The 25,493-nt window shown below is 38.2% G+C and overlaps 4 protein-coding genes across 10 annotated transcripts; all 4 read left to right on the top strand.

Annotated features, from left to right (window-relative positions):
• The first annotated feature begins 177 nt into the window (after window positions 1-177).
• LOC17890999 (probable L-type lectin-domain containing receptor kinase VI.1) lies at window positions 178-2,406 on the top strand. Its single transcript, XM_006297032.2, has one exon. It carries the CDS (start codon window positions 250-252, stop codon window positions 2,332-2,334), a length of 2,085 nt encoding a protein of 694 aa, XP_006297094.1. The 5' UTR covers window positions 178-249; the 3' UTR covers window positions 2,335-2,406.
• A 1,292-nt stretch (window positions 2,407-3,698) lies between these two features.
• LOC17892432 (alanine--glyoxylate aminotransferase 2 homolog 3, mitochondrial) lies at window positions 3,699-6,128 on the top strand. The gene is made up of 9 exons (XM_006297500.2): window positions 3,699-3,985; window positions 4,103-4,333; window positions 4,439-4,609; window positions 4,770-4,913; window positions 4,989-5,168; window positions 5,231-5,456; window positions 5,585-5,698; window positions 5,794-5,880; window positions 5,986-6,128. Exons 1-9 carry the CDS (start codon window positions 3,740-3,742, stop codon window positions 6,027-6,029), a joined length of 1,443 nt encoding a protein of 480 aa, XP_006297562.1. The 5' UTR covers window positions 3,699-3,739; the 3' UTR covers window positions 6,030-6,128.
• Window positions 6,129-8,423: 2,295 nt separating this feature from the next.
• Window positions 8,424-17,354, top strand: LOC17890879 (regulatory-associated protein of TOR 1). The gene is made up of 23 exons (XM_006299515.2): window positions 8,424-9,192; window positions 9,562-9,664; window positions 9,777-9,859; window positions 9,941-10,099; window positions 10,190-10,306; window positions 10,419-10,576; window positions 11,106-11,260; window positions 11,358-11,502; window positions 11,588-11,666; window positions 11,750-11,851; window positions 12,035-12,118; window positions 12,218-12,328; window positions 12,669-13,022; window positions 13,094-13,277; window positions 13,662-14,228; window positions 14,357-14,674; window positions 14,760-14,886; window positions 15,150-15,274; window positions 15,358-15,503; window positions 15,605-15,706; window positions 16,077-16,162; window positions 16,295-16,376; window positions 16,609-17,354. Exons 1-23 carry the CDS (start codon window positions 8,887-8,889, stop codon window positions 16,945-16,947), a joined length of 4,032 nt encoding a protein of 1,343 aa, XP_006299577.1. The 5' UTR covers window positions 8,424-8,886; the 3' UTR covers window positions 16,948-17,354.
• Window positions 17,355-18,497: 1,143 nt separating this feature from the next.
• On the top strand, window positions 18,498-25,417 carry LOC17893266 (D-alanine--D-alanine ligase). 7 transcript variants are annotated; one of them, XM_023785892.1, is made up of 24 exons: window positions 18,506-18,908; window positions 19,027-19,098; window positions 19,210-19,253; window positions 19,349-19,460; window positions 19,550-19,621; window positions 19,753-19,815; window positions 19,941-20,018; window positions 20,107-20,199; window positions 20,344-20,463; window positions 20,809-20,892; window positions 21,115-21,324; window positions 21,428-21,475; window positions 21,992-22,087; window positions 22,241-22,332; window positions 22,525-22,769; window positions 23,036-23,104; window positions 23,208-23,272; window positions 23,371-23,540; window positions 23,623-23,701; window positions 23,785-24,028; window positions 24,130-24,175; window positions 24,619-24,727; window positions 24,817-24,879; window positions 25,168-25,417. In XM_023785892.1, the coding sequence occupies exons 1-24, from the start codon at window positions 18,597-18,599 to the stop codon at window positions 25,246-25,248; spliced, it is 2,667 nt and encodes an 888-aa protein (XP_023641660.1). In that variant the 5' UTR covers window positions 18,506-18,596; the 3' UTR covers window positions 25,249-25,417. The 7 variants fall into 7 exon arrangements, 6 of the variants coding, with proteins under 6 accessions (XP_023641664.1, XP_023641663.1, XP_023641661.1 ...); XM_006299497.2 differs by having other exon boundaries at window positions 21,851-22,087; XM_023785893.1 differs by lacking the exons at window positions 24,817-24,879; window positions 25,168-25,417 and having other exon boundaries at window positions 18,504-18,908; window positions 21,851-22,087; window positions 24,556-24,631.
• Window positions 25,418-25,493: the final 76 nt, after the last annotated feature.

Here is a 25,493-nt window from a genome sequence, read left to right as displayed (position 1 = left end):
CTATGATTTTGTCAAAGTATTGATAACGCATTTACGTGAATATCATGAAAGTCATCACCTCCACACAAAATTCACTAACGGTTCAAAAAAACTGACCACACAAGCAGTCCAAAAGACTTTGACTTTGAACATTTCTATACTTCTTCGTCATTGAGAGCATAAAAACATGTCCTTACCTTGCTTGAGATTACCTTAAACACAAATGTTCTCTTTTACTTCATAACAAAGTCAAAAGCTCAAAGATACTCGATGGGCGTATCAAGATCCATAAGCTCTTTCATGTTCTTGATCTTTCTAATTCTATCATCGAACGTTTTTAAATGGTCTGTTCTTGTTGAGGCCACAACAGCAGCAAGATTCACATTCAGAGGTTTCAAAGGAAACCAAACAGAGATTCAAACAGAAGGAGCTTCCACAATCCAACGCGACAATGATCTTCTTAGACTAACTGATCGGAACCACAACGTCACTGGAACAGCCTTTTACCGCAAACCTATTAGATTGCGTGACTACACCAATTCATCCAACTTCAAAGTATGTTCCTTTAGCTCTTCTTTCGTCTTTGTCATAATCCCTTCAAGTCCCGGAAACGGTGGTTTTGGATTCACGTTCACACTTTCTCCGACCCCGAATCGTCCCGGAGCAGAATCAGCACAGTATCTAGGGCTTTTGAACAGATACAACGACGGGAATCAATCGAATCACGTGTTCGCTTTGGAATTCGACACGGTCCAAGGATTTAAAGACGGTGCCGACCGAAGAGGAAACCACATCGGTCTCAATTTCAACAGTCTCTCCTCCGATGTACAAGAGCCGCTCATTTATTACGAGACCGCTGATCGAAAAGAGGATTTCCAGCTCGATAGCGGCGAACCAATCAGAGTTAATCTCGATTACGACGGATCCAGCAAAACCTTTAACGTTACAATCTATCCGACGCGATTAGGGTTTAAACCTAAAAAGCCTATGATCTCGGGACGAGTTTTGGAGCTGTCGGGGATCGTGGAGGAGGAAATGTATGTCGGGTTCACTGCCGCGACTGGGAAAGACCAGTCTAGTGCTCACTTTGTAATGGGTTGGAGTTTTGCTAGCTGTGGAGAAAAGCCAGTGGCGGATTGGCTCGATCTCTCGCAGCTTCCTTCTCCACCACCAAATACAAGCTTGCGTAACAAGAAAGGTTACGCCTCTAGAGTTATTGCTTTGATTGTAGCTTTATCGATCGTTACAGTGGTCTTGCTTGTGTTACTGTTCGTATTCGTCATGTACAAAAGGAAAATCCAAGAGGAAGAGATTTTAGAGGATTGGGAGATTGATTATCCTCATAGATTCAAATACAGAGATCTCTACTTAGCAACGAAGCGATTCAAAGAGAGTGAGATCATCGGTACTGGAGGGTTTGGAATCGTTTACAAAGGAAATCTATCTTCTTCGGGTCCAATCGCAGTGAAGAAGATAACTTCAAATAGCTCACAAGGTGTTCGTGAATTTGTCGCAGAGATCGAGAGTTTAGGGAGATTAGGGCATAAGAACCTCGTGAATCTTCAAGGATGGTGCAAACACAAAAACGAGCTTTTGTTAATTTACGATTATATCCCCAACGGAAGCCTCGACTCGCTGTTGTACAGAAGAAACGGGGTCGTGTTGCCGTGGGACGTGCGTTTCGAGATCATAAAGGGAATCGCGTCGGGTCTATTGTATCTTCATGAAGAATGGGAACAAATCGTGATTCACAGAGACGTGAAAGCTAGCAATGTTCTTATTGACGAAGATATGAACGCTAAATTAGGCGATTTTGGACTCGCGAGGCTTTATGAACGCGGGACGCTATCGCAAACCACGAAAGTCGTTGGTACTTTAGGTTACATGGCACCTGAGCTCACGCGTAACGGCAGAGGCTCCACCGCGTCTGATGTTTTTGCGTTTGGCGTTTTAGTGTTAGAAATCGTTTGTGGGCATAGACCAACGAATACAGAGAACTTCTTCTTAGCTGATTGGGTTATGGAGTTCCACACAAACGGTGGAATCCTTAGCGCCGTGGATCAGAAACTCGGATCTAGCTTCAATGGAAGAGAAGCTAGATTAGTTCTTGCTGTGGGACTACTATGTTGCCATCATAAACCAAAAACTCGGCCATCGATGAGAATGGTGCTTAGATATTTGAACGGCGAAGAGGATGTTCCACTGATTGACGAAGATTGGGGATTGTCAGATTCTTCGAGGGATGAACTTAGAATGAATGTTGTTGGTTATGTTTCATCCGATAGAGCCTCGACGTCGAATACTTTTTCGTCTTTCTCGGGGGTTTCTTCAAGCTCTGTCGTTAGTGGTAGATAGTTTCGTTCATAGCACTTCTAGGATAACTTAGAACAGTGTTAACTTGTTAATTGTTATGGTCTAATTCATGAATACTTAACGTTACCTTTAAAAAGTGTGAAACAATTTAACTTTTTAAAAAAAAAAACACAAGAAACGAACGAACGAGAACTAAAATCTTATTTTAATTTGTATGATGTCTTAAATTCAGATGTATGATGCGTTGTCGATTATGTCTTATTATGGTCTAGTGGAACCCATTAAACTAAGTGAGTGCCATAGGGGTTCATTGTTTCCACTGGAAACTTTCCAGCTTTACTAGTAATATGTCTTTGTCAAACATTTGTTTGTAAACAACGGAAATCAAAATACTGTAGCTAGCAAAGAAAATATCTTATTACTTCCAATGCAAACAAATTACAATATTCCGTTTAGTTTGCTTTTGTTAAGTCTACTACGACTTTGATTGGTGCATGGTGATTGAAAACAAAGCAAAACACGACCAAAGCCCTAGCTATGATGACTCGTTTTTAAAAAAACTTTGTTGTAATTAAAGTGTGAATACATGGCAATGCGATGAGAAATTGAGATTTGAGACTATACGAAATGAGAATTGACCGAATTAGATAAGACTAACAGGTCCGTTCCATTTTAATTGGACCGTGTAGAGCAATTTTAAGTGGAGGAAATAGAAAAATACTATATAGAATAAGTTGAATCCCCAATTATTTGAAGATGTGATTCAAAATTATTATGATTGTGGCTCGGTAGGTTGATGGTTTCACTTTCGTTACACAACGACAAGTGAACGACGAACCAATGCCTCAGTTTGTGTCCAGGTTCATGATGGGGCTTGCCTATAATTAGAAACGTGTATTGAAAGAAAACGTACAACTTTTTCAATTGGCTAGAGTTTAGAACCAATGATTTTGTTATGAACACAACTGAAATTTTCATAACAATATAGAACAAAAATCTTATAATCTAATTGTTTTGTTACTGTGATAAGTGTTTATATGCTTCATATACACCGATGCATCTTGTTTTATACGTGATACGTTGTATAAAACCATGAATCAGACTATCACTATCCTACAAGTTAATCACGACAACCAAACTAACGAAAAATATAATTATAGCGTGACGCTATGGTTGGGTTAATGACTTAATGTGCTTACTTGCTCATCTTATCTTTGATTAGAATATTTACTTAATAAGTGCGTTTAAAGTATAGTTTACACTTACTATTAAACTGGGATAGTTAATTTTCTCACAAAATGCCAAAAACAAGCGGACACGCTTCAGCTGATTAGTAAATATTTAACTTGCTTACGCCTCCCTTTTTATAGATCAAAACACTGCCATAATTCATACACTCTAATCTCATCTCTCTCTCTCTCTCTCAAAAGATCTCGGCGAGGTGAAAATGTGGAGGTTAACGGCGGTTACTTCACTACTGAAACGGAACAATTATATTCTTCAGCGTCATGGCTCCTCACATGCAGTAGCTCAGAGAACAACAACCTCCGTTCGCGAGACCGAGACAAAAGTTCCGAAAATGCCCCCGTTCAATTATTCTCCGCAGCCTTACGACGGTCCCTCCACCGCAGAGATCATAGCAAAGCGGCGAGAGTTCCTCAGCCCGGCTCTGTTTCACTTCTACAACACACCCGTAAAACGACGCCGCTTTATTTTAACCTCCCCGCATTAAAACGAATCGCTTTTGTTTTCCAACAATACTATGGTTTGTTTACTCTGTTTTTTCTTTTTTTACTGTTGGTGATAACAGTTAAACATTGTGGAGGGAAAGATGCAGTATGTGTTCGACGAGACGGGACGGCGATATTTAGATGCTTTCGGAGGCATAGCAACGGTTTCGTGCGGCCATAGCCACCCGCAAGTAGTTGACTCCGTCATCAAACAACTAAAACTTATTCAACACTCCACCATCCTTTATCTTAACCACACAATCTCCGACTTTGCTGAAGCCCTCGTCTCCAATCTTCCCGGGGATCTCAAGGTTGAAAAGAATCTGTGTGATTTAAGGTTTTTTTTTGGTAGCAGTAAGGTTGATACGATGACTTCACCAGCAAGGCAAAGGCATATAACTGTGTTTACTTTGTAGGTAGTGTTTTTCACGAATTCGGGTACGGAGGCGAATGAGCTGGCGATGATGATGGCTAGGCTATATACAGGATTTAACGACATCGTTTCGCTGAGGAACTCTTATCATGGAAACGCAGCTGCCACTATGGGAGCTACTGCTCAGTCCAACTGGAAGTTTAACGTCGTTCAGGTTCTTTTCCTTTTCACATGCATCTTTCATTTCCGTTTTCAAAATATCTTTTTGGCTACAAATATAATTCTAATCTGTAGGCATAAATCTTAATTATTCTGAATAATGAAATATACAAAAATGGAGCTCGTCATGCCCTAAATAATTAACTTTGTAACAGAGCGGAGTTCATCACGCCATAAATCCAGATCCTTACAGAGGAATATTTGGATCCGACGGTGAGAAGTATGCAAGTGACGTACAAGACCTTATCCAATTCGGAACTTCCGGACAAATTGCCGGTTTCATCGGCGAATCTATCCAGGCGAGATCAATTTTTTTTGAAAAAAAATATGAATGTATGTGTTTTAATAATATATAAGCTGAGATATTGAAACAGGGAGTTGGAGGAATCGTTGAGCTAGCACCGGGATATTTACCGGCGGTGTACGATATTGTGAGGAGAGCCGGAGGAGTTTGCATCGCCGATGAAGTCCAATCCGGTTTCGCTCGTACCGGAACCCATTTCTGGGGATTCCAATCGCATGGTGTTGTCCCTGACATCGTCACCATGGCTAAGGTTCACCATTATCATTTCACGTCATGGTTCATGCATCATTATTACTAATTTGATGTTTACAGGGGATCGGTAACGGTATACCACTTGGAGCGGTTGTAACAACACCGGAGATCGCCAGCGTTTTAAGTCGTCGGAGTTACTTTAATACCTTCGGCGGAAACCCAATGTGCACGGCCGCAGGACACGCAGTCCTTAGGGTCATTCATGAAGAGAAGCTCCAAGAGAACGCTTTGCTCGTTGGCTCACATCTCAAACATAGACTTACACTACTCAAAAACAAATACGAACGTACGTGAGTTCTTTCTTGTCTTGTACTTGTCCAGAGTCAAAACTGACTAAACACATGTGTTTAATTTTGTTCATTCTTTTTTTTTTTTTGGTTGAAAATATTCTTATCTATTCTCGAATATGTTTAGTCATCGGAGATGTGAGAGGAAGAGGATTGATGTTAGGAGTTGAGTTTGTCATAGACCGTGACTTAAAAACTCCTGCTAAAACAGAGACCATTCATTTAATGGATCAACTCAAAGGTTAGTTGTGTTCAATACTAAACCAAAACGATCCGATCCATAATATAAGATGAGTTCACTGACTCTGTGTTTAATATGGATATATTGGTAACAAGAAATGGGAGTGTTGGTGGGGAAAGGTGGATTCTATGGGAACGTATTCAGAATCACTCCTCCTCTCTGCTTTACCCTCTCCGACGCTGGTTAGCTCCATAGACTTTGATGTTACCTATATATAAGTTCAAATTGTCTTCTTCATTTCCATTCTTCTTTATCATAACTATTTTTCGTATTTTTTTATTTTGTAGATTTCCTTGTGGATGCGATGGATCACGCCATGTCCAAGATTTGATATGTACTATCTTTATATGATCATGATTATCACTCATCCTTGTGTATAAATAACACAGCACAAAAAGTAAATTATAATCTTTCAATTGGTTTTTAATTAGTACCCAATTATACCGCAGACTGATTAATTATAGTACACTTTATAGAACCTAAATATAAATTGTCGCCATATTATATTTGAATTATATTATATGAACTTGATAATCAGATTAAGCAAATGCGAGCCAGTAAATTATTTCCTTTGATCAATTGTCACTGACTAAAAAGATTATGACCGTTGTAACGGTAATGGTAACTTGATTAACGCTACGATTAGTTTCCAATTTTGTTGGCAGCAACCTAACTTTCCAATTTTTTATTAGCAGCAACCTAACGCTACGATCACTAAGTTGTGTGTTTTTCTTAAACTTTTTTCTTTCAACTTAACTAATTACTACCCTCCAAATTAAAGCTTCAATTATACTACTATCTGAATAAAGGTCATTAAATACTGTATTTAAGAATCGTTCTTATAATTTAAACAAAAGTAATTTAAATCATGGGGAAATTAATTTTAAAGGATGTTTTTTTTTAAATTTGTCCATTTATGCCTTCTTTTTTTAAGTTTGGTATATTAGGTTTTACAATAGGAAAATGCTCAATTATATCCTTACTTAAATTATATGGAAATAAACATCAAACTTTTTGAAAAAAAAAACATCAAATTAGGAAATTTTCTGTAAGAAAAAAAGATATTCTTAAATCTAAAAAAATCAAAAACATATATTATTTTTCCTTTTAAAAAAAAACTCTTCTCATTTAATATTGTAAAAAGGTAAAAAAAAACAAAGATAGACTCCACGATGTCAAAATTTTCTGAAAAATAAAAACTTCATTTGTTCGTGATTATCAAACCTAAACTAGGAAGATTGTTTGAGAATAGCTCTTTGATATTGTTAGTTTTTAATTTTTGGTCAAACTCAAGGACTGTATATACACCTAACGTTCACTCAAAATAAAAATATATGATTTCTAGATATTAGGGAATACAAAATATTTTGTTTCCTTTAATTTAGGATTCAATTTCCTTGTATAAGATAGTTCTAAAAATTCGTAGAATACATTTTCTAAAATATGAAGAACGAAGAGTAAAGTGTAGAATTGATGATCTAACTTTTGCAGAATATAGGGTAAAGTGTAGAAAATAAATTCTAAAATTTGTAGAATATAGAGTAACATGTAGAATACATATTCCAAATTTTGTAGAACACCAACCAAACCTGAGTTCTAATTTTTTTAGAAGATATATATATTCTAAAATTTTCAGAACAAGTGCAATGCGAAAAATTTGTAATCTACAATTTTTAGAACATGTAGAGTGTGCAGAATTCATAATCTAAAATATTTAGAATACAGAAGATGTATTCTAAATATTGCATAATGATTTTTTCAATATCAAAATCAACATACTTTCATCCAAAACTCTTTTGTTTAACATTAAATCTTATTAATCTTTAATTGTTGATATGTTTTAATTTAAAAATTAATTAAAAATTAATTTTATTTATTTAAAAGGGTAATTTAGGTATAACTGACAATTTACCGCAGAAAGCCTAAAAGGACAAATTTTTTAAAAAACATCCTTTAAAATCAAAACCCATTTGTAAAAGAATGACGACTGATCGAAATAAAAAAGGAGTTGCAATTATTAATGGTGTGGGAAATTGTAAAGGATGAGTAGACTCGTAAAGTCAAGTGTGCGCCGTGATGATATCTACTAGCACCGTCGTCTGTGTGTATACGGGATGATAAAGAAATGTTCTATCGTAGATTCGTAGGGGTCGTTCAAAGACTTTATGGGTGGGTTGGGTTAGTCACGTAACACTGAGCTTGTAGTCCTACTTCTCTCTCAAAACGTTTTAGTTGTGCTTTTTGTGTAGTTTTCTGTTCATCTTTTGAATATCTAGTCTGTTATCACAAAGTCACACAACATTTACTCTAATAAACTAAAGAGACTGTGAGTTAGGGTTTTGATAGAATTATGACTTTTTAGAGTTCTTTCTCTTCGGCAGTTTTTTTTTTTCTGTTTTTAATGCACATAAATCAGGTTTAAGCTACATTTTACTTAAAAAAATCAGATACTCCAATGATATCGATTAATTAATGGGTTCCTTGGTTACACTTTTCTCAATGATGCATACAAATTTTTTAATTGCCATATTTAACATGTATCATACAGTATATCGAATTTATACATAAAAAACATTAATCTCAAAATGTGATATTTGTCATAAAATAACATATATAAATTGAAAATTTTTATTCTTAAAGATAGCATTAAATTGTTGTAGTTAATTAGAGTTGGATATTTTCATCTCAAGAGGGTAAAACTAAAAACGGAAAGGAGAAAAAGAATGAGAGAGAAGTGGAAAGAAAACGCAAATGCATTGAAGACTTTCCCTTTGTCTCTCTCTCTTGACAAAATCCCAATTTTCGCATCCTCCTCACTTTCTCCTTTGCCTTTTTTTTTTTTTTTTGGTTTCTCTTCTCTCCTGCCGCCATCACCACCACCACTACTGTTAATTCGCCGCCGCTTCAACATCAATCGCCGTCGTAGTCTTCATCGTTCACCATCCTCCCCTTCTTTAGGTTCTTAGGGTTTCCGCTGCCGCTTCTCTGTCCCATCTGGGAGGGTTTTTCGAGCTGGATTTTCTGCTCTTGCGCCGCTGGTGCAGCGGCTTTGTTGATTGATCTGGATTTCTCCGTCCTCGCTTCTATTTTATTTTCGTTTTTCGCCCAATCCAAACAATAAGCTAGGGCTGAGGATTTGATTTGTGTGCTTCCGGGGGTGTTAATTCGGGGTGTGTTCTCCGATTTGGATGGCATTAGGAGACTTAATGGTGTCTCGGTTCTCGCAATCTTCTGTTTCTTTGGTCTCCAATCACCGTTACGACGACGACTGTGTCTCTAGTCACGATGACGGTGATTCACGGAGGAAGGATTCTGAGGCTAAGAGCAGTAGCTACGGGAATGGTACAACGGAGAGAGCCGCCACCGCCACCAGCATGGCATACTTGCCTCAGACTATTGTGCTCTGCGAGCTTCGACACGATGCTTCCGAGGCCTCTTCGCCCTTGGGGACTTCTGAAATTATATTGGTCCCCAAATGGCGGCTTAAAGAACGAGTAAGTTTTCGATCCAACATTGCTTTTAGCTACTACTATGATGGACAAGCTTGTGGATTGTTCTTTATTTCTAGTGCAACTGATTCTGTAAGTTGCCCATATAACTACATTGTTTCGAATTCATGATACAATTTGCTATTGTTCCCTACTATTTTGGGTGATGTTAATTGAGTAAGGTTATGTCAACGTATTATTGTGGAGATGAACCTTAAAGATACATGTTTTCATTTCATTTCAATCTCAGTGTCTCCTCAGAAAGTTTTCTATTTCTTGTAACCTAAATCTGGCATTTATTGGATCTGATTGTAAACTAACATGAAATGAACCTTAAATATAATTCTTTGTTGACTTAATTCTTCTTCTTTGCAGATGAAAACCGGATGTGTAGCTTTAGTTCTGTGTTTAAACATTACTGTTGATCCGCCGGATGTTATAAAGATATCTCCATGTGCTAGAATCGAGGCCTGGATAGGTTGAACCTTTGGTCAAATCAATCCAATTACTCTCTTCTTTTGCATGTTTATCCTTTTTCTTTGTCGCCAGAGTCATTTTTTTCTCTCTCGTTTTTTTTTTCCTGACGGCAGATCCATTTTCCATGGCCCCTCCTAAAGCTCTTGAGACAATTGGAAAGAACTTGAGCACTCAGTATGAGAGATGGCAACCAAGGGTGATGCTTTATTTTCCCGCACCCCTTCATTGCTGTTTGGGTAAGTTACGATATTCATGTATATTTTCTGATTTTTCTCAGGCCCGGTATAAGGTTCAACTAGATCCGACGGTAGATGAGGTGAGGAAGTTGTGCTTGACTTGTCGGAAATATGCAAAGACCGAGAGAGTTCTATTCCATTATAACGGGCATGGTGTGCCAAAGCCTACAGCTAATGGTGAAATTTGGGTTTTCAACAAGGTCTGATTTTACTAACTGCTTCTTTTCTCTACCATGTTCTTGTTTCTTTCCGTCTGTTACCACACGCTGACTGATCCTGTGTTTGAGCAGAGTTATACACAGTACATTCCCTTGCCAATCAGTGAGCTTGATTCCTGGTTGAAGACACCCTCCATCTACGTTTTCGACTGCTCTGCTGCTAGGATGATTCTTAATGCCTTTGCTGAGGTAAGGGAAATAACCACTTTACTCATATAAAGCATCTTCCTGTTGAGTTTAGGACTTGATTCTGTAATTGTCGTTCCATAAGTTGATAAAAGTCATTTACTCTTCATGGCAGCTTCATGATTGGGGTTCTTCTGGGTCCTCTGGATCCTCAAGGGACTGCATTCTACTTGCTGCTTGTGATGTACATGAGACACTTCCACAGAGCGTTGAATTTCCAGCTGATGTTTTTACATCTTGCCTCACGACACCTATTAAAATGGCGTTGAAATGGTAAATCCCCTTCCCATCTCCGACTATATTTGCGTACTCAGATGTTTATAGAATCTTAGATAGCATGTTCTTGCTTCATAATGAGGTATCGTCCAAATTCTTTGGCATAAGTGTTTCTGATGAGACCAAAGATGGATCGTAGTGCATTAGTCAGAAGACGTTATGTATATGTTTTACTTTTGTGGGGTGAGTAAAGCAGCATATCATGGGAGTTGTGAAATAATCAGGACTGATTATTACATTTAGCTGCCAAGTTACTTCGCATATGAAAGTTCACTGATATATAGTTTGCAACAATTTTTTTGTGTTGGCTAAGTATTTCTGATGAGACCAAAAGATTCATGACATCATCCCTGATTGAAGGCTTCTCCTTCTATAATACGTATTCTATAACTTTATGCAGTTCATTTATGGGCTTCTTGTTAACCTATTTCCTCTAAATAGATTACGGTTTTATGTTGAATGCGGTTGATTTAAACTACGCAGTTTAGATTGGCGTGCAGCTTTCACAAGAGACTTTCCATTGCAGGTTCTGCAGGCGTTCTCTTCTGAAAGAAATCATCGATGAATCACTTATTGACAGGATTCCAGGCCGGCAAAATGACCGTAAGACATTGTTAGGGGAGTTGAACTGGATTTTCACAGCAGTGACGGATACAATTGCGTGGAATGTGCTTCCTCATGGTATTTATCGAAACTTTGTGCATAATATAACGAGGCCAAACATCTTCAGTTCAACTTCTTTAGTGTGTTCCTCATGAATGTTAGTTTTACCCTGCAGAACTTTTCCAGAGATTATTCAGACAGGACTTGTTGGTCGCTAGCCTTTTCCGAAATTTCTTACTTGCTGAGAGAATAATGCGGTCTGCAAACTGTAATCCAATATCTCACCCTATGCTGCCTCCTACGCATCAACATCATATGTGGTATTCAACAAGAACCATATTCTTCTGTTATATAAAATGTTACGTGTCTAGATTTTGCCTCAGCTAGCCATTGCATGGTCTTCAGGGATGCATGGGACATGGCTGCTGAAATCTGTCTTTCTCACCTTCCCCAACTTGTTCTGGACCCTAGCGCAGAGTTCCAGGTTTGTTTTGTCTTGTGTAGTTTCCTTGCAGCTATGTAAGACTGACACTTTTCTTGCTAATAATACGTGTTCTTATCCTTTAGCCAAGTCCCTTTTTTACTGAGCAACTGACAGCTTTTGAGGTGTGGCTTGATCATGGATCTGAGCATAAGAAGCCACCTGAGCAGTTGCCTATTGTCCTACAGGTGCCTAGATTTCTAGCCATTTCCCTTTCTAAGCAGAGAGAGAGAGATCTATTAGCATTTTCGCTCTCTTAATTTTGTGTGGATATGGCGTAAGACTATTGTTGTGTTCCTTCAGGACACTCTATCATAATTTTGTTTGCATATTGACATTTTAGCATGTTTGTGGAATCTGATTTGTTTCAGGTGTTACTTAGCCAGTGCCATCGGTTTCGTGCTCTTGTTCTTCTTGGAAGATTTCTTGATATGGGTTCATGGGCTGTGGATCTGGTATATTTCTTTTAATTATTTTCCTTTCCTTTAGCTTACACATAGTTTTTCCTTGCTACCATGTATATGTCTTTACACGTGAAGTGAAAATTCTTCTAGGCCTTGTCTGTTGGAATATTCCCATATGTGCTGAAGCTTCTGCAAACAACAACGAATGAGCTAAGACAAATTCTGGTTTTCATATGGACAAAAATTCTTGCACTTGATAAGGTAAATATCTAATTTTTCATGAGCTATTTTCTTGGAGGACGATGATGGTTGTCAGTCCTCTGCTTGTTGTTCTGCAAAATTGTGCTAGTTCTTTCTGTGGCTAATGGCTATTCTTGTTTATTGAACACGACATTGATGAAAAAAACAATTTGTATTTTATTCTGACAGGAGTTCTGAATGGCATTTATATAGCACCTAATATTTCTCTGCATTATTTTATATCAAATCCTTGGACATGGAATCAAGTTGCTTATCTACGGCCACCACACTTTCGGGATGCATAAGCGTTCTCGTTTCAGCCAACATTGACTGGTCTCTTTTTGTTTCTTTTTGTCTTCAGTCATGTCAAATTGATCTTGTGAAGGACGGGGGGCATATATATTTCATACGATTTCTAGATAGCTCTGGTGCATTTCCAGAACAACGAGCTATGGCTGCTTTTGTTCTTGCTGTCATTGTTGATGGACATCGACGAGGCCAGGAAGCATGTCTTGAAGCTAATTTAATTGGTGTTTGTCTGGGGCACCTTGAAGCATCCAGACCAAGTGATCCACAGCCAGAACCGTTGTTTCTACAATGGCTTTGTCTTTGTCTTGGAAAGTTGTGGGAAGATTTCATGGAGGCCCAAATAATGGGCAGGGAGGCAAATGCTTTTGAAAAGTTGGCACCTCTGCTTTCCGAGCCTCAACCTGAGGTGAAGCTTAGATTTCTGTATAATGTCCTTCATGTAGCAGTATAACTTCTGACCTTAACCTTCTCTTGCAGGTAAGGGCTGCTGCTGTTTTTGCCCTGGGTACCTTACTTGATATTGGGTTTGACTCTAATAAAAGTGTGGTGGAGGATGAATTTGATGATGATGAAAAGATTAGAGCCGAAGACGCTATCATTAAAAGTCTTTTAGATGTAGTTTCAGATGGGAGTCCACTTGTCCGAGCAGAGGTTGCCGTAGGTACGCAAAGCATGCAACTCTTGAAAATTCATGATCGTGGGACTATGTTTTCCTAATTAACGTCAACATTTTTCTTTTTAACCTAATGAGATTATCATAAGACTATAAGTCAGATACATCACTACATTCTGTTTCTTGATATATCATTTGCCCAATTTAAACCCTAAATTCATTTGATGCGGTAGTTGAAGAGAATGACATTTTTAACTAGATAAAGTCTTGACACCATTTTTTCCTCGTCTAGTTAGTTCACTTAAAGTTTTGCGCATTTCCAAATGTACGTTTTTTGTTTTCATTCTGCATACACATCTTGAAGCGTAGCTTACTTACTTTTAATTCTTCCTATTTTAACCCCAAGTCAATCTTTTCGTAATGCCTTTGCAGCTCTTGCACGTTTTGCCTTTGGCCACAAACAGCACCTAAAATTAGCTGCAGCTTCATATTGGAAGCCTCAGTCAAGTTCTTTGCTTACTTCTCTTCCTTCAATAGCTAAATTCCATGATCCTGGGAGTGCAACAATTGTTTCTTTACACATGAGTCCTCTGACTAGAGCTAGCACTGATAGCCAACCAGTGGCTCGTGAGGCTAGGATCTCAAGCAGCCCTCTTGGCTCTTCTGGGCTGATGCATGGATCTCCATTATCTGATGATTCTTCGTTACATTCTGACTCTGGAATGATGCATGACAATGTCAGCAATGGAGCTGTCCATCAGTCTAGACTGTTGGATAACGCTGTTTATTCGCAGTGCGTTCGAGCTATGTTTGCATTAGCTAAAGATCCTTCTCCACGTATTGCGAGTCTTGGACGGCGTGTGCTTTCTATTATTGGAATCGAACAGGTTGTTGCGAAACCATCGAAGCCCACTGGCCGACCAGGGGAAGCTGCAACTACATCTCACACTCCTCTTGCTGGCTTAGCCCGTTCATCCTCGTGGTTTGATATGCATGCAGGTAGCTGTTTATAGAGTGTTTTATGATCATCACTTGATGCGTAAATTTTCATAGTCTTGCTTAATTTGAGAATGCTGTTCACTATTGAATGTTAGTGAGTTTTGATCTTACTCTCTTGTTGACAACAGGTAATTTGCCCCTAAGTTTTAGGACTCCCCCAGTCAGCCCTCCTCGAACAAACTATTTGAGTGGGCTGAGGAGAGTTTGTTCGTTAGAGTTCAGGCCTCATCTGTTGGGTTCACCCGACTCAGGTTTGGCTGATCCGCTTTTAGGCGTCAGTGGATCTGAACGGAGTTTGCTTCCACTATCAACTATCTACAGCTGGAGTTGTGGCCACTTTTCTAAACCACTTCTTGGTGGTGCCGATGCTAGTCAAGAAATTGCAGCCAAAAGAGAAGAGAAAGAAAAATTTGCACTTGAGCATATTGCAAAATGCCAGCACTCTTGTAAATAGTTTTATCCGTTATCTCTGGTTTGTTCTATACCTATACTATTTACCTGAACTGACTTACTACATTTGACCTTAACCAGCTATTAGCAAGCTCAACAATAATCCTATTGCGAACTGGGATACGAGGTTTGAAACGGGAACAAAGACGGCCCTCCTTCACCCATTCTCTCCTATTGTAATTGCTGCAGACGAGAATGAGCGGATCAGGTACGTAGGTTTCATTGGAGCATCGCTAAAATTGAATCTTAGATCAATTTCTTGCATTCAGATTAACCCTCTGTTAGGCAAAATACAGGCTAGTGTTGAACTAACAGAAGGTGTTTCTTTTCTAAGCCATAATCTATCTCTCTATTTAGTATAGTCATTTAGAAAAAAGCTTTGAAGCTCTTGAACTTTGATGTTCTCTCTTGTGACCTATTTTATCGAGAAGCCTCAACTGCACTAAGTATTTCACTTATTTTTTCTCTCAGAGTGTGGAACTATGAGGAAGCAACTCTTCTCAATGGCTTTGACAATCATGACTTTCCTGACAAAGGAATTTCAAAGCTCTGCCTCATCAATGAACTTGACGATTCTCTGCTACTTGTTGCGTCATGTAAAATTTACAGTACTTGCCACCAAGTCATTCAGATGCTTGCAAGTATTTATGTCTTACACATGCTTTTGGAATTTTGGTAGGTGATGGGTCGGTCCGGATATGGAAAAATTATGCAACAAAGGGTAAACAAAAGCTTGTTACTGGGTTTTCTTCAATCCAGGGTCAAAAGCCCGGTGCACGCGACTTGAACGCTGTCTTGGACTGGCAACAACAGTCTGGTTACCTGGTTTGTGATTACTTCAATCACACTATGCACAATGTTTCTTCTCTGTTTTCAAGTTAGGAAGCTTGGTTTATTGTTATTAATGGATTACTGGTATTTAACAGTATGCTTCTGGGGAGGTGTCAACAGTCACACTTTGGGACCTTGAGAAAGAACAGCTTGTCAGATCTATTCCCTCTGAATCAGAGTGTGGAGTTACAGCACTTGTAAGTCTGCATGAACAAATTTCTTTTTAACAAAATAGAAACGCGCTAGGATGTCATGAGTTGATACCAATCTATTATGAACTATTATAATATACAGAAGCGATCCTTGTAGCTCTTTTTGTTTGTATTGTAAGTTCATGGGTTTTCATACTTTTCCGTGATCAAAGATCTTTCAGTAATAGTTAAATATGAGAGTAATCAGTAATGTAGCCTTAGGGCAACATTATTGCAAGCTTTTTAAAACTGAAAGCTTCCACACTGGTCTAGAATTGCTGTTCAAACTTATAATGAGCAGGGAGAAACTAACAATACTTCCACATGGTCTAGAATACAAAACATGGATTTTGCTTACTTTATGTTATATTTGTAGTCCGCTTCTCAAGTGCATGGAGGTCAGCTTGCTGCTGGTTTTGCTGATGGATCTTTGAGACTATATGATGTTCGGTCACCTGAACCGTAAGTTGCTTTATTTATTGAATAGTTTATTCTCGGACAGAAAAATTGAACATAACTCCTCAAATTAATCGGAAATGGCACACCAATCTTTTTTTAAGAAGACATAACTTAATGTCATTTATTCTATTGAAGGCTTATCTGCGCAACTCGGCCTCATCAGAAAGTTGAAAGGGTGGTTGGACTCAGTTTTCAGCCTGGACTTGATCTCGCAAAGGTTTCAAACCAAAACTTATCTATGAACTGTCAGCTTTCTTACCTTTTTACTAAGGCTTGGGTATTCTGTTTCCAATATGATTTTGTTTTGGATGAAAAAGTAATGCAAGACTACTTTTCAGCATGTATCAGCTCCACTTTGAAAAATTCTTCTTGGCTTATTTTTTATTCTCAAGAGTTCCTAAGTTCTTTATCACTTTCGCGGAACCAATATTTGTTTTTTTCCCCTTCAGGTGGTGAGTGCATCGCAGGCTGGTGACATACAGTTTCTTGACCTTAGAACAACAAGGGACACGTACCTGACAATTGATGCACACAGGGGTTCACTCACGGCCTTAGCTGTTCACAGACACGCTCCAATCATCGCGAGTGGATCTGCGAAACAGCTCATTAAAGTGTTCAGCCTTCAAGGGGAACAACTAGGGATAATCCGCTACTACCCGTCCTTCATGGCACAGAAGATTGGTTCAGTGAGTTGCCTAACATTTCATCCATATCAGGTTCTGCTAGCAGCTGGAGCTGCTGACTCATTTGTCTCTATATACACCCACGACAACTCGCAAGCAAGATGAGTCATGCATTTTGCATTTGATCTCGTGATAAAAAGAAAAGCAAAAATTCAGTGCAGGTCGGGTTCGGTTTTGGGTCGGGTAAAGTGGATGTGGTTTATAGTATTCGTTAGCCTCCGTCGAAGTTAAAGAGAAGATCTAAGTTAACACACTAAAAAGGAGGCTTCACCAAATAAGTTCTGTCTCTACCTATGCAACAACGCACGTAAATGGTGTCTGTAAATAGTTACCCTGTTTTGCTTTTCATTTTCTCATTTCTTGGGGTGTGATTTCCTTTTTATTAATCTTAAGTCTTTTCGTTTCCTAATTTGTTTCATGTGTAAAAAAATGGTAAAAGTAATGGTGGAAATTTTTTTTGCATTTTTTCATGATATTTATTGCAAAGATAATGCATAGAAAATTTGTGTGCTGTTTGTTCAAGTTGGTCTCGATAAGTTGGAAATACTAAATAGACATGCATCATCCACTTTGATTGCAATTTTCATGCTACGTATGTATCGTATCTACGTTTGCTCTAATTCTAATATTTTTATTCTAATGTTAATTATCGAAAAAACAACAACTAAAAGGCAACTAGATGACAAGCTTTTCTCTCTCTCTTCTCTCTCTCAAAATTTTTCAGAGAATAGAGAAAGCTTCATATGCCGTCAGGCAGAGTTAATCTGGTTTCTCGTCCGACATCATCGGCTTCTTTGGCGGTGGTGGTCGGCTTTATGTCTGGCAGCGTTTGTTTAAGTTAAGCGGCGTTGGCCGGCTCTCGTATCTCCTAGCCGTAGATCGGATATTTCACAATCTAATAAATCTCATATGTATTGAATTGGAGAACACGGTTTTAGCGAGTTATCGTTTAAAACTGTTAATTTTCAACTTAGTTTTTTTGAGTTTTGAGATTTGCAGGAACCAATTCAAAGATCGCGAATTGAGTTGAAGAAACGAAGAGGTTTCCACTGCTTATTTACAGTCCCTTAAGCTGTTCACTTTCTAATCGGAGCTTCGATCTGGTGTTATTGGTGAAAACCGCACATGAATCTATGGTCGATTTTTTAATCGCAAAGGATTCTTTCACCGGAGTCAAGTTCGAACGGCGAAGGTTGCTCGTCGGAATGCTTGAGAGTATTCACTCGACACGTGTTTTGGTTGAATCCAGTTTGTAACACGTGGTTCGGTGAAAAGCATGACAAAGACAAAATTTCTTCTTCCTTAGTCGATGTTTTGTTGGCCTTGAATTGCTACTTCTTGTCCTGTAAAACTCTTTGGGCATTTTGTTTAGGCCTGCTGTGAATTTTATAATAAAATCTGAGAAAAAAAAAAAAAAAAGGCAATTAGATGTGTTTGGATTGTTATCAATATGTAATGAATGTTTAATCATTCAAATTTAATGATCTAAACGAAAGCCGCATTAATATTTTTTTGAAGATTCTATCATTCGGGTTTAACAAAAATCTACGAAGGCCCATACACAAAAACCTCAGAACTTTTTTACTGGCACGTGCAAAGCAAAGCTCCCGCGTGCCAGGAATGCTTTTTGTTTCGAAAACTGTTCACTGTTGTTGTGTGTAACGTGTCTCTGTACTGTATGGCTGATTGACTGATGGTCAATAATCTTCAAGGAGGGGTAAAGCGTCGTACGGATACTTAAGCTTCCTTTTGAGATGACGTCCATGGCCACCGGCGTCAGTTTCTCGATGATTAGCGGCAAAGTAGGAGGTGATGCTAACCAAGTAGCGACGGCCTCACGGACGATACTGAAGCTGAATCAGAAGTACTCACTGAGCGAGAGTACATGCAGGTTTTTGGGGATGAAGAAGTATCGGGGATCCGGAGCTATTCGAACTGTCTCGAAGGCGGTCGTTTACGGGGAGGAGATGAGTAAAAATCTGAGGGTGGGACTTATTTGCGGAGGTCCGTCGGCGGAGCGCGGGATTTCTCTCAACTCTGCCAGATCAGTTCTCGATCATATTGAGGTTCTTCTCCTTCTTTTCCCTGTTCAATTGACTTTGGATTTTTACATTTTCTGGCTTCATTAGTCCGTTTGGTTTGAAAGAAATTGCGTTTCTATTGTGCTGGATGGTTTTTCATCAGGGCAATGGTATAAGCGTGCGCTGCTATTATATCGATCCTGATCTCAAAGCTTTTGCAATTTCCTCCGCCCAGGTTAGCTGCGTTGTTTAAGCAATTTTGACAAGTTTTGCTGTGTGCTATTATGTATCTCTTATTCTTATAGTTCTTCTTCTTTTCTTTTTCTTATTGTGTGAAAAATTTCAGCTGTACTCGAATACTCCGGCAGATTTCGATTTCAAGCTGGAGAGGTGAGGTATCTGATACGAAGGGCTTGAAAATTTGGTCATGGGATAATAATTGTGACCAAAGTAGCTGAGTGGCTAGTTTGTTTCATACTGTGTAGTCTTGCACAGGGATTCTCATCACTATCCGAATTGGCTGAGCATCTTGTTTCCGCTGTGGACATTGTGTTTCCAGTAATTCATGGTCGATTTGGTGAAGATGGTGGCATTCAGGTTTTTGTTTGTACAAAATTTTGGGGTTATTTTCTCTTGGAACTACTTAGGTTATGGAACCTTAAACATCGTTGATTAATGCTATGCAGGAGCTGTTGGAAAGTCACTACATTCCATTTGTGGGGACCGGATCCCGTGAATGCCGTCGAGCCTTTGACAAGGTAAATAATTTGGCTGAACGATTTTTTTTCAGATATTCATTGACATCTGAATTAGTTAACTGTCCTTGTGTTGTTAGATTTCCATTTCCATATAAGTATAGTTCTGATTAATTCCAGTGAACTAATTTCAGTATGAAGCCTCTTTGGAGCTCAGGGAGCTTGGGTTCATGACAGTACCAAACTACTTGGTGCAGGTAGTATATTGTCTAGGCAGTTATGTTTCCTTATTAGCATTCATTTTCTGCATGGAAAACTCTTATCTATACATGCACTCAAATTTCGAGTTAGTGATATAAATCCTTTAAACAAAATATCTCAGGGAACTGGAGTAGAAGAAAGTGAAATAGCACAATGGTTTACAGATAACCAGCTGGATCTCGAGAAGGGAAAAGTCGTGGTAAGTATCTGGCTATTTTCTGCCTGGTCTTGGAAATGTCAAATGTTGTCTAAAGATCCTATTTTTTGTCTTCACGTCTCTCTTTCAGGTAAAACCAGCTAAAGCAGGCTCAAGCATTGGTGTCAAAGTTGCTTTTGGTGTAAATGATTCAATGAAAAAGGCTATTGAACTAATCCTAGAGGTATCCTTTGTTTTGAGGCTTGAACAATATAAGTAGGAACTTGGAAGTGAAGGAATGAAAACTTTTATTTCCTGAAACTAGAAGAGGATTGCAAACTATATCATTTTGCATGCAATTAAACTTTTTCTTCTTTTTTTCGGATAGGGAATTGATGATAGGGTTGTTTTTGAGGTGTTTATTGAAGATGCACATGAGTTCACTGCCATTGTCCTGGATGTAGGTTGTGGTTCTGTTTCCCATCCTGTTGTACTGTTGCCTACTGAGGTAATAACAATTTCAGTTGTTTTCTTAGTTTCACAGAAGTTTGTGCTATATGTTTCTTTGCTTTGAGGTTATGTCTCAGCTGCTATCTAGGCCATGATTACATTAATTATGTTAATCTTGGACTCGTAAAACTTGGGCGGCAGATATTCTTACACTAAATAGAAAGCAGATTTCAGGACGAACAGTGTTAATATGCTGAATTCAACTGTTTGTGGCCAACTTATTAGTGCGTCGAGGGTCAGATGACTTCCTGAGATATCCATTTGAAGTAATATGTATATGGACTATATCTTTCACTTTATATCCTGTTTAGTTCCTTACTATGATATACTTTTATGTTGTCAGGTGCAACTTCAGTTTCATGGTGGTATTGATCCGAAGGAAGAAGCAATCTTCGACTATCGGAGGAAGTATCTGCCGACACAGCAGGTACTGAATAGACACGATTCTTGCAATTCCCGTAACCAATAGTGAAAGTTGTGTCTGCAACGAAATTGATTTCCTTTATTCCCTTAACTCTATATTTCAAACAGGTAAACATCCCTTTTTCTTTTTCTTTTCAGAGGTTATTTTGTTGGTTTCTCAGCATATCAAGTTTCAAATTTTAGTAACTATATTTCTCCTCACAGTGAGTGTATTTGAGATAAACAGGTCACCTATCACACTCCTCCCCGTTTCCCTATCCATGTTATCAAAAGGATTCGTGAAGAGGCATCTCATATATTTCAAAAGCTTGGTCTACGTGACTTTGCTCGCATTGATGGATGGTATTTGGCGTCCAATTTAAATTTATTATCATCTGCAAATGAAAGGCTTGGAGGACCCGATTCATGCGATGTTATATACACAGATATCAACCTGGTTGGCCTACCGGAAATTTGTTTACCTTCAAATTTATCCTGCTAGTAAACATTGCATTGTTCTTAGAGGTAACACTTGAAATTTATCTCAACTGCTTATACAGATAAGTGGCATGGAACAAACTAGCTTTCTCTTCCAGCAGGCTTCGAAGGTAATTAATATATTATAGCATTGATGATTATGTGAAATATGTGCTTCGTTCAGACTCTACTCTGTTAAACTCTTCTTCTCATATCTTGTGAAATATGCGTGCATTTACCCAATTTTTTCCTTAGTATAGTCGATGCGTTAAGAAATAACATGGTTTTATAAGCATTAACCATTTTGTGTTTCCTCTTCCCAAATTTTTTTTTAAACAGCAATTAATGTTTTCATTGATAGTTTGTAAGCAAATGGTAAGGTATTAGGGAAAGTTAAGCTGTTATATAATGTCTATATTCTCATTCAGGCCTAGTTCATTCGAAGAATAAGGTTAGATGTTTGTATTAACCATACATGATTTTAGATCATCAGTTTTTGCGTTCAGGTTGGATTTTCTCATTCAAATATTTTGCGAACAATAGTCCATCGTGCTAGCTCGAGGTTTCCCCATCTTTCTTGGTATAATTATGGGTATAGTCAATTACTCCAAGATTTAACAACCCTAAAAACCTCTGGGGACATCCAGAAAGTGTTTGTCATATTTGGAGGAGATACTTCAGAGCGGCAGGTCTCCGTCATGAGTGGAACAAATGTCTGGATCAATTTGCAAAGATTTGTAGATGTAAGTTGAAAAGAACGCAGTATTACATCGCTCCAGGTGTAATTATGGATGTTATGAAATCATTTATTCCACTGTGTATTGTCCTCAAGCTATAATAGTCAAATTTTGGGTGCAATAGGATTACTCTGACTCTGATGATCTTGTTGTTTACAGCTCAATGTAACTCCCTGTTTGCTTTCCCCTTCACTTAGCAACTCATCAGGCTCATCTTTGAACTTGGACAATAGAGAAGTCTGGGCTTTGCCGTAAGTATATTCTCAGACATAATAGTTGAATTAAGATAACAGTAGTCTGTACCCATAGTCGTAGATACAGATGATGACCTCCCATATGATAGAAGGGAAAAAACGATATAACATGTACATAGATGTTTGAAATTATCTGAACTTTTCTCATTTTTAATGCTATATTGGTCTAATGAGTTTCTTTATTCTCAGCTATTCGGTTGTGCTAAGGCACACTGCTGAGGAAGTTCTTGCAGCTTGCTTAGAAGCAGTCGAGCCTGATCGGGCTCTATTTACATCTGTGCTGCAGAAGCAAGTGATGAAGGATCTTATGGATGGTTTGGGAAATCAAAGCTGGTTTGCAGGGTTTGATATAGCAGACGATCTGCCCAGAAAATTCTCGTTGAAAGGGTGGATCAAGCTTGCCAAGGAAGCTCAAGCAACTGTTTTCATTGCAGGTTAGTCTTATAACTGAGAGACGGCAATGTTTCCAACTTTGTATTGACATAAGCAAATATAAGATTATGAGAGAAAGCTATCAACAAATGTAATTAGGAAGAGTAGTTGCATGAACAAAAACAAATGCTGGAGATGATGAAACATTTTTTGGTGTAGTTTTCTTTTGTTTCAAAGTTGATACTCCTGTAGAAGCACTTTTCTCTTGTACAAGAGTGCTTCCATATAGTATTTTTATTATTATATTTTTTCAAATGCTAACTGGCAGTGCATGGAGGAATTGGGGAAGATGGTACACTGCAGGCGTTGCTGGAGGATGAAGGAGTTTCTTATACAGGTTAGTTGCAACTTATGATGTAGCATTTGGATTTCTATTCAATTTTCCACATAAGCTATGTCCACCATATGGTTTAATTTTCCTTTTCTGTGCTTAAATAAAGGTCCAGGGGTACTAGCCTCAAGGACTTGCATAGACAAGATTACGACATCTCAGGCTCTTAGTCAGGTATAGAAACCAGTCAATATACTCTTCAAGCTAATATATTGAAAACGTGAGTAATATTGTAACAAATTACGTTTTGTTGTGTTTCTCGTAATCAATAGCTTTCAGAGTTTGGAATTCTGACCATAAGCAAAGATGTGAAAAAAACAGAGGATATAATGCATGAGACCATCCCAAATGTTTGGAATGAACTGATCAACAAGTTTCGGTGTCTCACACTATGTGTTAAACCAGCAAAGGATGGGTGCTCCACTGGTGTTGCAAGATTATGGTAACTCATATTTCAAAAGTCTTTTTCCAATCATCACCACTAAGTTCTTTTGTGTGTGATAAACGTTTGGGTGTTCCCTCAGCTCCTCCGAAGACCTTGCTGTATATGTACAAGCTTTAAAAGATTGTCTACCAAGGATTCCTCCAAACACTCTTTCTAAGGTCAACAATTAAATCATTTTATTAGCATAACCGTATAGATAAAGTAGGATTATCCAAATCCCTATCTCAACTTGTGTGTGTAGACACATGGAATGATCGAGATGCCAAATCCTGGACCAGAGCTCTTGATTTTTGAACCATTCGTTGAAACCGATGAAATCATAGTTTCATCCAAAGCCAAGCAGCAGCTCTCTTGGAAAGGTAGGAGGCGGTGGGTAGAGATAACTGTGGGTGTAATCGGAAAGCGTGGGTCAATGCATTCGCTGAGTCCTAGTCTTACGGTCAAAGAAAGTGGCGATATATTGTCCCTCGAGGAAAAGTTTCAAGGTAATCCTACTTGTCTTTCTTTGCCATTTCATGTCTTCTTTTACTTTTATGAGAGCATTAAAACGTCTCTACAACGACATATGTAATTATATCTTTAATAGGCGGCACTGGCATAAATCTTACTCCACCACCACCAACAATCATGAGGTTTGTCTAAAGCTTCAATCAGGGTATTATTAGTACATGGAATAGATTAAAAAGCTATGCTATGTATATGAAAGAGAGCAGTTTACTTTGTTGGAAAGCTCTTCTTTAGAAAAGCTATGCTTGTCGCGGTTATCAAATCCAGGTTTCTTGGGCTATGGAAACTATACTTATTTCAGTTTCAAATTAGTTTGTAGTATCCTCAGGCCAAGAAACCTGAATTAGTTTGCGTTGGAGTTGGTTTTGTATTGAAATGTATTGTTAGTATAAAGATCATCAAAAAGTGAGTTTCGTTTCCATTTTGGGGTATAAAAAAGGTAATACGAAAGTAAGAAATTGATCGGTTTCTTTGGTTTGGTGCGGTTTTGTTTATTTTGATTTAGTCTGAGAGAACATAGAGACAAAATTGTATATCGAAGCTGATGACTAAAGTTGTGAGATTTCAGTAAGGAAGCTTTAGAGAAATGCAAACAAGGCATCGAGCTGATTGCCGAAACACTTGGTTTAGAAGGGTTTTCACGGATCGATGCTTTTGTGCACGTTGAAACCGGAGAGGTACGATACAGGCCCAGAAAATTTTGTTGCGTTATACTAACTCTGCTCTCATCTTTCATTCCAAAATTTCTCACAAGGTCGTTTTGCAGGTACTAGTTATAGAGGTGAACACAGTTCCCGGGATGACTCCTTCCACTGTTTTAATCCAACAGGTGACTTTTGCATTCCTATTTGTTCCATCTTGCAATCGTTTCAGAGATATGTGGTTTAGGAAGTATGTCAACTAAATCGAAAAAGTATTCATTGCAACTTTTACCAAAAATAACTGATTTATCTCTAGTCGAAATGTTTATCAAAGAACTTGATTTCGTTTGATTGCAAAAATTGTTATTAGCCATGTTTTATTTGTCCTCAGATTTGTGTACGTGAGTTTCTCCTGATGAGTCATTGACATAAACACATGTTCTTTGTTTTTTTTTTTTGGGATTTTAAACCTGAAGGCATTAGCAGAGCACCCCCCAATGTACCCTCCTCAATTCTTTCGGACTCTGCTCCATCTTGCTACACAGAGAGCCAAGTGAGTTTTGCTTTTATTTCCATGGTTACTCAACTCTACTATCCCCAAGTTTAATAAAGAGAATTGTTGTAACATAACGTGATACGTCTCATATATGTTATCTTTAGTTGGAATCTTATATTGGTGTATTTACAAATTTTATATTTACAATTGCATGCTTTTGGATTTTAGTAGACTGATTACTTTTACAACTTATGGGTGAGTAATTATACATTCTATATTAACATTCAAGATGAAACTAAGCAGTGG

This window comes from Capsella rubella, unplaced genomic scaffold, assembly GCF_000375325.1.
Source record: "Capsella rubella cultivar Monte Gargano unplaced genomic scaffold, Caprub1_0 scaffold_3, whole genome shotgun sequence".
In the NCBI taxonomy this organism is placed as follows: Eukaryota; Viridiplantae; Streptophyta; class Magnoliopsida; order Brassicales; family Brassicaceae; genus Capsella; species Capsella rubella.
Note: the sequence above shows the minus strand (reverse complement) of the source record. Positions and strands in the feature narration are given on the sequence as shown.

What these genes read in the sequence shown, in the direction of transcription:
- LOC17890999 (XM_006297032.2), top strand. Translation starts at nt 250, where the DNA reads ATGGGCGTATCAAGATCCATAAGCTCTTTCATGTTCTTGATCTTTCTA.
- LOC17892432 (XM_006297500.2), top strand. Translation starts at nt 3,740, where the DNA reads ATGTGGAGGTTAACGGCGGTTACTTCACTACTGAAACGGAACAATTAT. An exon ending in TCATCGGCGAATCTATCCAG is followed by an intron (nt 4,914 to 4,988) that starts GCGAGATCAATT and finishes ATATTGAAACAG; the next exon opens with GGAGTTGGAGGAATCGTTGA. An exon ending in TTTAATGGATCAACTCAAAG is followed by an intron (nt 5,699 to 5,793) that starts GTTAGTTGTGTT and finishes ATTGGTAACAAG; the next exon opens with AAATGGGAGTGTTGGTGGGG.
- LOC17890879 (XM_006299515.2), top strand. Translation starts at nt 8,887, where the DNA reads ATGGCATTAGGAGACTTAATGGTGTCTCGGTTCTCGCAATCTTCTGTT. An exon ending in AAATTTGGGTTTTCAACAAG is followed by an intron (nt 10,100 to 10,189) that starts GTCTGATTTTAC and finishes GTGTTTGAGCAG; the next exon opens with AGTTATACACAGTACATTCC. An exon ending in AGTGTGGAGTTACAGCACTT is followed by an intron (nt 15,707 to 16,076) that starts GTAAGTCTGCAT and finishes TTATATTTGTAG; the next exon opens with TCCGCTTCTCAAGTGCATGG.
- LOC17893266 (XM_006299497.2), top strand. Translation starts at nt 18,597, where the DNA reads ATGACGTCCATGGCCACCGGCGTCAGTTTCTCGATGATTAGCGGCAAA. An exon ending in TCTTCCAGCAGGCTTCGAAG is followed by an intron (nt 21,476 to 21,850) that starts GTAATTAATATA and finishes TTTTGCGTTCAG; the next exon opens with GTTGGATTTTCTCATTCAAA. An exon ending in CCACCACCAACAATCATGAG is followed by an intron (nt 24,176 to 24,618) that starts GTTTGTCTAAAG and finishes GTGAGATTTCAG; the next exon opens with TAAGGAAGCTTTAGAGAAAT.